The sequence below is a fragment of the Mytilus galloprovincialis genome, chromosome 8 (genome assembly GCF_965363235.1).
Source record: "Mytilus galloprovincialis chromosome 8, xbMytGall1.hap1.1, whole genome shotgun sequence".
In the NCBI taxonomy this organism is placed as follows: domain Eukaryota; kingdom Metazoa; phylum Mollusca; class Bivalvia; order Mytilida; family Mytilidae; genus Mytilus; species Mytilus galloprovincialis.
In genome coordinates, this window is record NC_134845.1 from 10,188,749 (window position 1) to 10,199,481 (window position 10,733).

A 10,733-nucleotide genomic window follows, 5' to 3' on the forward strand; every position below is an offset into this window, starting at 1 on the left:
GTGTAGAGTAATTGTTGTCTCGCATTTGCACGTTAAGAAGCTTGCAATAACTTTTTGAAGGGCCCGTATAGACGGTATGTTGCAAGGCAAAATTGCTGTCCGTATTACAGAACCTGTCTATTGCTTTTGTCGGTAAATTATTACGGTCCTGGTCATTCAAGAGATATTTGCCACTGGCTATTAAGCTAATCAGAATCAACCAATCACAATAAATGGGGTTTAGTCCGCTCCTAGTTAGAAATGTATACTGAATGTTACGGTACAATAAAATTTTTAATTAGCATGTGGGATTTCCCTTTTGTGTGAATCATTCAATCATTTCATGCTTAACTTATTAAAAGAAACACACATACATGTATACACACGAAAATAACAGAAACAAATCCCATCAAAAGTCTTTGAAACCAATAGTTTGATGAAAGCAAACTCACTACGCGTTCTGCATCTTGGTATATGTGCTAGCTTAAGTCTAGAAAAAAAATACAGAAAAAATAGATATGAAAATGTGGTATGAGTGCCAATGAGACACTGACAATGGACTATGGGCATGCAGTCTGGGTTTAACTCATTGTTACACGCCGTACGGTGACCCATAGTTGTAAATTTCTGTGTAATTGTGTCACACAGTTCTCTTAATTTGGCAATCATATCACATCTTCTTATTATTATAGATACCAAATTGTGTTAATGCTTTTTTTTTCTTACTCTAGCCTTTCCATAGCTATTAAACCTGAACTTATTTCTCACGGGGGGTAACTTCGATATTTTTTTGGTAGGGGTGTGCCATTTTCGCCTCAAAAAACGTACCCATTTTAATATAACATTCACTGAAATTCAGTACCTATACTTATATAAATATTTAAGAAAGAATGACTTATACTTATATACAATATTTAAAATATGACCCATTGCTTATATAAGCACTAACTCAGCATCACTCATAATTCATAAATATACCAGCTACCCTTAAGTTTTTATATATGAATTGACATCGTTTGGTGCACATATATTTTATCGTTATATATTGACCATTAATAATGTAAGATTCTCAATAGCATATTTATATATGATATACGTAGATCATACCCCAAATCAATATACAGTTATCAAACGTAAATGCATTTTAATATAGGATGTCATTAAAAAGGAGGGTCATTTTTATATAAAATCTCGCAAAATTATGACCCATATTTTTGGCACATCCCCGTATACCCAATAATAGGAAGTTACCCCCCCCCCCCCCCCGTGTTATTTCTGTTGTTAACTTTTTATATTTTTAGACAATCTGTGCTATTTTTAATATAGGGAACGAAATTAGAAATAAAATAAGAACACATGACAGGAAGAATAAAGATGCCTGAAGACACATTTATTTACCAGGTCAACAAATATGTGTAGACTTCAAAAGAATGTTAAATTGTCATATACATGTATATTTAAATATAGCGACAAAGCAAAGCTAATCTTTAATTTCACATCGATGACAAATAAACTAAAGTTTAAACTTTACGTTAAATGAATTTAAACTTCGGAATTGAACCATGTCTTATATATTCATATAGTTACATATATGTTTATTAAACATGTACACATTTACACACATACTGCAGGTGTAATATGGAAATGCTAACTTTATCGGCTTTATGCAGTAAAACATTTACATTTGTATATACATTTATGCAGCTAAACTCTTTACATTTGTGTATAAATATGTTCGAATCGATATAATACACAAATGTCCTATAAATGGAGAACATTACAAACAACATCAATAAGTTTATTCGTCAGGATCATATGATGGTATGACAAAATTAGTGTAAGACACCATGGAGCATGAAAGTAAACCGCTTCTATGTGATAGTGATAATACGGGTGCTATATACACAGAAACAGTTACTGTTATTGACGACAAATGCAATCAAAATGTTGTAATAAACACAGACGAGGCGCTGCCGAGAACCAAAGTTTACAAACGACGTTGGTACGTTCTTGTAGTATTCTCTCTGTGCGCTATGTCTCAAGGTGGATCATGGAACATTTATGGACCAATTTCAGCTACAACAGAGGACGCATTCGATTGGAAAGACTCAGATATAGCATTGCTTGCGGCATGGGGACCTATTTCATCGATTCTATCAACCCTCCCATTTATTTGGCTGATAGAAAAGAAAGGTAAATCTGTATTTGCTTTACTGTATTACTATATACAATTGTAAAATTTTATTTATGTTATAAGTTATTTGGGCATTCCCAGGTTATTGATAGATATAACATGAATAACAGGTGTTTATTTCTACTATTATTAGTATTTTTTTTGCTAAATAATAGTTCTTTATACCTTAGCTGTGATACATTTTAGAAACAACACGAGAATCTAAAATATTTAACATACAGAGATGACTTTATAATATTTGACTACTTTTCAGGTATCCGAGTTGCATCTTTGCTAGCTACATTCCTGGTACTTCTAGGTGCTGTTGTACGATGTATCACAACCGATCCGTCTTATGTCACATGGTAATTATAAATAACAGTTTATTATAAAAGTACTTTATAAGATATAATAGGTTTGCTTTAGAGGCGAGTTAAATGTTTCAATGATAATTTCTCTCAAATTTGAAATCGATTTGTATGAAAAAATGATGGGGGTGTCTGCTGGATAAGATACTTATACATTTGTTTTGTTTGCAACTGTTGGCGGAAAACCAATATACGATATCCCACTTTTTGAAAACTTTTTTCTCATAAAATTAATGAATACATATTTTGGTGTCTTCAAATGAATGGAAGATATAAGTCACATGATAAAAAAGAAATGGTATGTCATGATATCTCTATGAGTTTTTTTATATTGGACAACACAGAAGTTTTTCCACCTATGGACATGCAGCAAAAAGCAAAGTCCACCTGATGTGTACTTGCATCATCAGTTCAGATATTTTACTAAGCAGATACATAAAATTTACTCTCCTGAATATGAACAAATTCTTGCTACAAGACAATAAGCAAACAAGCAATAATCGATTTATCATGGAATATACTAGTACATCTCCCAGACAATTTCCCATCTACTTGTGACAGTTCGAAGTTTTGTTTTACTTTATTATTTTGATAATAAGGTTGCTGACCTTACGTTTCCTTTTATTCATACAAATGTAGTAGCATCATTATGCTTATAACGTAAATTAATTTCAAGTGAATCAAATAAATGTTGAGCTTAAACTGTGTTGTCATTTGTCAGGACAAGCAATATTGGGCAGTTTCTAAATGGTTTAGGTGGACCAATAGCTTTTGGTGCTCCGCCTGTTCTGTCAGCCTTATGGTTTCCTGCTAACGAAAGAACTACTGCCACAGCACTGAATTCTGTATTAAGTAGTTTAGGACCTGGTCTAGCATTCATACTGGGTATGTGAATTTATATTTATATTTATATTTTTATTCAGTTATTCATTTATTCATTTATTCATTTATTCATTTATTCAATTTTTCATGTATTGTGTTGCAACGTTAAATTGCCTGCAGATAATAAAGATGTGTTGAAAGTAATAACTGCTGAAATTTTTGCACCATTGAGAAATAATAACAGTACACGTTGTGCTGGTTGAATCGCAAAATCAGATTTATTTCTTTGTGTATATATAACGAAAGGTGTGAGTTTTAAACTCGGTTTGTTGGGACAGTGACGTATGATAATAAACGTCGAAAAATATGTATACTGTAAACAGTCAAAGTACTGTTATGATCTACATGGATATGTTATTTAATGATTTTATCCAAATATGTTCATGTACAAATTATATCTATATTATAACCTTAAAATCTATTGTAGGGCCTTATTTCGTCCCATTAAGAGATAATTGTCATGACAACAAGACTGTACACAAGAGAAGCAGGTGTTTTTTTTTCTATAACATTTTTATTTCTTTTATATGTTTTACTCTTTTCACTATCATCATTAATATTTTAAATAAAAAATATGAAACACATATTTTTGAACTTATATTTGACAGACTTCAATTTTAAGTTAATAATTTTCAAAAAATTGATCAATAATTTTTACACGAGGGCTAGGAGATGTGATATAAATGCCAAAAAAACTAATGTCCATGAAGATTAAAGGACACAAATGTGAAAAAAAACACGTCATCATAAGATCGGCCTTCAACAATAAGCTAAACACTTAACGTATAGTGAAACACAACATTTGAATAAGTTCAAGAGATAAAACGGCCACAATGAATGAAAAAAAAATACCACTATTACATACAACAACCAACGACAACATTTGAATGACGGATCCTTGATAAAAATATGGGACGAAAAACTGTTGAATGGAGTCATTTTAATACATTCAAACTATACAAATGTATATTTTATATATGAGTGAATATTTATCTTTTCGATATTTTTGTTTCAAGTCATAAAGAATGCAAAATATTCCTTCAATTATGTTTACAGTATTTTCATTGGAAGCATTATACACAATTGCACCAATCGTAAGTTTTGTAACAATGTTAATCTATTAATGATTCCCGTATAAATATCATTCGCATATATACTAGTGCGTTTTATTCATGACTATATATACTTCGAATGTTCTTTTCCATAATATTCAAAACTTTTCTTTTCCATAAATAAAGTGCTTTTTAATGTTTATATAAAAGAAAAAAGAGTTGTCAAATATTTTTATCAATACATTAAATAGCAAGATGTGTTATGATAGCCAATTTATGTTCAAAACAATAATTGAAAAACAAATTACATGCAAACAAACCTCAGGTAAACTGCAGGTAAATTCGCGCAAACGTTATACCATTTCTCCGCGCAAATGTAATGCGTGTCATTTTAAAATCCCCGCAAATGTAGGTAGCCCCTATTTTATTTATGCGTTTAAAACCTTTGGCGACCCGACAGATTAAATGTCTATAACACTTTTAAAACAGACGAACGTTCACCTAATCTGACTCAGTCAATTGATAACCTGACCGAGCCACGAAATGGCTTGTCCATGCTGTTTATTTTCATGATTTGACTACTTGAGTTAAACAATTTTATGAAACAAAATTTTGTACAACAAAAATCTTTCTATGCTTTTCTCAATTCATATGTCTTTTTATCATTTTTAGAAACAGAGATTAAAGCTGAACGTAAAGATATTCACAGTTATATGATTTACTGTAAGTACAAAAATCATAATTATAAAAAAAGCAATGAAGTTAAAATTAGATTCAAGATAAAAATTATGATACATATAATTTCATTCGAATATAACTTTGAATGAAATTCCTGAAAATGGTTGAGATGTTTTTGCAGAGTTTTGCCTTACAATTTTACCATTGATATTTTAGCTCATCTTGCCCAAAGGGCCAAGTGAACTTTCTCATCACTTGGCGTCCGTCGTCCGTCGTTGTCGTCCGTCGTCGTCTGTTAACTTTTACTAAAATCTTCTCCTCTGAAACTACTGGGCCAAATTTAACCAAACTTGGCCACAATCATCATTGGGGTATCTAGTTCAAAAATGTGTCCGATGACCCGGCCAGCCAACCAAGATGGCCGCCATGGCTAAACATAGAACATAGGGGAAAATGCAGTTTTTAACTCATATCTCTTGTAGATTTTGGCTTATAGCTCTGAAACCAAAGCATTTAGAGCAAATCTGACATGGAATTAAATTGTTTATCAAGTCAAAATCTATCTGCCCTGAAATTTTCAGATGAATAGGACAACTGGTTGTTGGGTTTCTACCCCTGAATTAGTAATTTTAAAGAAATTTTGCTTTTTTGGTTATTCAATTTATCTTGAATATTGTTATAAATAGGGATAAACTGTAAATAGCAATAATGTTCAGCAAAATATTCATCATGATCAAAATGGTCAGTTGACCACTTAAGGAGTTATTGCCGTTTATAGTCATTTTTTACCAATTTTTCGTAAATTTTTGTAATCTTTTACCAAAATCTTCTCCTCTGAAACTATTGGGCCAAATTAAACCAAACCTTTCTACAATCATCATTAGGGTATCTAGTTTTAAAAATGTGTCCGATGACCCTACCCTCGAATAAAGATGGCTGCCATGGCTAAAAATAGAACACAGGGTAAAATGCAGTTTTTAACTCATATCTCTGAAACCGAAGCAGTAAGAGCAAATCTGACTACACTTAATCAAAATCTATTTGCCCTGAAATTTTCAGATTTTTCAGGCAATATGTTGGTGAGTTGCTGCCCCTGAATTTGTATTTTAAGAAAATTTTGCAGCTTTTGGTTATAATCTTGAATTTGTTGACCTCTTAATGAGTTTTTGCCCTTTATAGTCAATTTTTAACAATTTTCATTAGTTTAAAAAAAAACATATTATGCACACAGACCAAGGTGAGCGACACAGGCTCTAAAGAGCCTCTAGTTTTTCTACAGATCTGTGTTTTGTCGGTGCTGCTTTTGTATTGATGTTAGTATATTATCCGACAAAGCCGAAACTACCACCCACGTTATCAGCGTCAGTCGGACGTTTAGATTTCAGTGCTGGTATAAAAGTTCTATTAAGGTAGGTTGTCAGAAATGTTCAGTTGTTTCTATTTGTTGGTCATAAGAAAAAATAATCGACCAAACATGAGAACCGAATAGTGTACATATTGAACAAAAACATTCCATTTTGATAAAATATTTGCCATATTTATATATTATTCCGTTATACTCGAATGTATTTACTTGCTTTTCTTGTTTGCTCTTTAATTAACCTGCTTCAGATAAAAAGGGAGACTCATCGTAAAATGTGATATCCCGAAAGAAATAATGGAAAATTGATATATCAAAAATATTTGCATCAATATAGAGTTGCGTTAACTTTGTAGCTTTGTTAATATTTTTGTAGTGGGCTTAACATGAAATGGGGTTATGGTATGATTTTTATCCAACAGAATAAAACGTGACATAAAGGTTTTTTTTTCTGATTATAGAAATCAGTTTTATTTATGAAAAAAAACCCATTATTTTCCAGCAATGTGAAATTCTGGTTGATTTTTGTGACGTTCGGAGTTTCACAAGGTGTTTTTGGTTGTTGGCAAGGAGTGTTGGATGTTATCCTAAAGCCACACAATATTTCAGAGGTATTTACAAAATATATCATTACATTGCAGTTTTAAAACGCTTTTAAAGTTGTTTAAAATACGACAGTCGTTTTCTAGAAAAGTCCGAAAATTGAATATAAAAGTAAAAACCCCACTTCGAATATCCATTTAAAACTGGTACAACATGCAACGAAGACACATTTGAAAGAAACTGACAATTTTAGAATTTTATACAACTGTCATACTAAATTGAACACATTGTCAACTCATGTAATGATAATAGAGTAAAATCGCGTAAATTTTATCGTTTTCAAATTGTATTTTTTCCATTTTTGTTGAAGTAACGAAGTAATAATATTTTGAATTTTACAAGCAATCACCGCATTTTCAATTCTTTTAAGGATTGTATAATCAGGTTTGATACACCATTTTGTTTGCAAGAAAAAAAACTGTACCAAGTTAGGAATATGACAGATGTTATCCATTCGTTAGATGCGTTTGAGCTTTTTATTTTGCCATTTGATTAGGTACTTTTCGTTAGTGAATTTTCCTCGGAGTTTAATATTTTTGTGATTTAACTTTTTTGTTATATATATTTGCTTACCAACTGCATAAATATGAAATAAGCAATTACATTCGTCAAAGTAGACACTTTTCGAATCTTTTCATAAAGATTTATAAAAAAATCTAGACTGTATATCGGAATGTAACACTAATTAGTAGGTGTTTTTTGTAGAATGAAGCCGGATGGCTTGGATTTTATTCATTAATCGCAGGATGTCTTGCATCACTTGTTTTTGCTAAGTAAGTAAAATTCATTCTACACAAAACCAATTAAATTAGATATAAACATTTTCACAATTAGTCATCACAGTTGTTTTCACATTTCTATATTTAGCGTTATAGTAAAGATTTTGTAATAAGAGATGCGTATACTAAAGAAGCAGGTAAAACCGATAAGTCGAAGAGAACAACATGGCTATACACAGTAAACAAAACAACTTAAAGGGTTGTTGAATGCGATCCCTATCAGAAACGTACTGCGGTTGAACTCGGGTTATTCCGACGTTACTTTACAAAAGAAATCACCAAAAACAATAATTTTAAGCCATAAACATTTCAGTATAACTTATGCAAAATATAGGTCGATCGTCCTGAATTTTTTACATGAAATATTTGCCACTGAACTTTAACCAACCAACAATCGATCTTTTTTATTAATGTCGTTAGATATTATTTTTGTGAAAAGTGCCCCTCCTCCTCCTCTTATTACGTCGTACGGAATAACAGTTGTTTTTGATGTATAGACTACAATGTGGTATACGAACGTAAGAAATTCAGATATTGCTTTTGTTCTACAATTTTTTTTTTTGTGTTTTTTTTTCAGATTTTCTGATGTATTTACTCGCCATATGAGATTGCTGTTGTTATTTCTGTACATATGTTCATCCGGGTGTTTTGTATGGTTTATATTCCTCGTTGAAGGTGTTATTCACAGTTCTACATGTAAGTTTTTTTTTAGGAATAAATGAAAGAATAGATAAATAAACTCAGTAGTTGTCGTTTGTTGGTGTGGTACATAAATTTTTCTCGTTTCTCGTTTTTTAATGTAGATTAGACTTGGTTTTCCTATTTGAATGGTTTTACACTAGCTAAAAATCTTTGGGGCCCTTTATAGCTTGCTTTGCGATGTGAGCAAAGGCTTCGTGCTGAAGACCGTACTTAATATTTTTATAAATTGTGACTTGGATAGATATTTGTCTCGCTGGCACTCATACCACATCTTTTTATATCTGTTATCATAGATACCGGTATTAAATTTTAAAAGACAATTGCGGTTTCGAATACAAAAGTTAAAAATGCCGAAAAAATTACAAAGTTGAATGATTTTTTTTTTCAAAATTCCAATAAGCAAGTCGTCACTAGATAATTTGCTTAAGTAAGCTACTAACGATTCATGTTTGAATAATTATCGCGCTGGTGCTTTCAACATGACAGTATACCACCGATATACAGACATGCAAGTCAATTCCGGACACTTTTAAACTGTTAGACTAAACTCTGTTAATTTGAGTGAATAACACAATTTGAATTAAAAGTAGATGAGACACAATCAGATTTTCATTAATAATTTCATTCACCTGAATTTAACATTGCTATACACATATATCTGACTGACCAACGTTTAGAATCATGCTGCAATTAAGCATGAACAAATAAAGGCAACAGTAGTATACCGCTGTTCAATGTCATAAATTGATTTACAAACTAAAACAGAGGGAAACACATCAACTATAAAAGTCAAACAACAGAACAACAGCAACACCGAAGCTTCTAGTATTTACTTTTCAATTACCATTCTTTTTTATAGTTATGTTATATGCATCCATTATCATGGGCACAATGTTCCTGACATCAACCTTGCCACTGTTCTTTGAGATGGCATGTGAAGCAGCATATCCGGTTCCGGAGGGCACCACTAACCTGGTGATGACGTTTGGTTGCAATGTTGGTGGGGTTATATTCCTAGTCATACAAATGATACCAAATATTGGTTAGTATGTTTGTTGTTAAGATCTATGGAATATATTTTTAGGAATCAATTTTTAACCAACTTCAAAAAAAGGACAGGTATCCTAGTGACAATAATTTCATATCAAAATTGATGAACGTTGAAGTTGTGCGGTATTATTTGTATTTGATACATTTGTATTTCTGTAAACCGGAAATTAAATTGTCAATATCTAAAAAAGTATAATTATCATACATGATTTCTTCTACATTCATGTTTATACAGTTCTTCAAGCTCCAATTGCATATATACAATTTCGAAACCTGTGTTAGATTCCACACGAATTCTCGTATTGGTGTATATTGTACGCTGTAATGAGCTTCATTGTCATTAAGAATTGTTTACTACTCACACTAAGAAACGACATTAATTAAAGGTGGTTATTGTTTTTTATGAAAAAAAATCCAATTTTGAAGAAAGTTATACCAATCCGCCATTTGTACATGCTGTACTATTTCAGGAATATGACAGTTGTTATCAATTCGTTTGATGTGTTTGAGCTCTTGATTTTCCCATTCGATTAGGGATTCCCTTTTGAATTTTCCTCTGAGTACAGTATTTTTGTGATTTTTCTTTATAATCAAGCAGAAGAAAAAATTCTGATTGAGAGTTTTTTTCCCTGAATTTAAAGTTAAATTCCTTTCTTTTGTTGATATAGTCTAACGGTCGATTTACTTTTGGTTTTATGGACTTTCTTGTATGAATTAACCTTGGATGTCGGTATTTTTGTTATATTTTTGGTTATATTTCTTTATTGTTAATACTCTGCCAAACCTCTCTCCTTGCGGATAGTCTTGCAATATTTGATATAGCCTTATATTTTTTATATAATTTTAGGTACAAAATGGGCCACGTGGTGTATGATGGGATGTATATTATCATGTATACCAGTATTAGCTTTTCTAAAAGAACGTTACAATCGCTTAGAAGTGGACGAAATTACAATAGACCGTTGACACTGCGAAATATAGAATTTATTTTATTGTCTCATTATTTACGGGTTTATTGCTCAACAAATACTATAACGTTATATTTATTCTAACAAATTGTAGTAAAACAATACTTTATTCTTTGTAGGTTTCAGTTTGTTTTTGTTT

At 31.4% G+C, this 10,733-nt stretch overlaps 1 protein-coding gene across 1 annotated transcript; it reads left to right on the top strand.

Annotated features, from left to right (window-relative positions):
• Window positions 1–1,523: 1,523 nt before the first annotated feature.
• Window positions 1,524–10,708, top strand: LOC143085051 (solute carrier family 49 member 4 homolog). The gene is made up of 12 exons (XM_076261195.1): window positions 1,524–2,172; window positions 2,427–2,517; window positions 3,242–3,405; window positions 3,830–3,893; window positions 4,459–4,496; window positions 5,127–5,177; window positions 6,412–6,541; window positions 6,995–7,103; window positions 7,801–7,868; window positions 8,452–8,570; window positions 9,436–9,618; window positions 10,474–10,708. Exons 1-12 carry the CDS (start codon window positions 1,827–1,829, stop codon window positions 10,590–10,592), a joined length of 1,482 nt encoding a protein of 493 aa, XP_076117310.1. The 5' UTR covers window positions 1,524–1,826; the 3' UTR covers window positions 10,593–10,708.
• The last annotated feature ends 25 nt before the right edge of the window (window positions 10,709–10,733 follow it).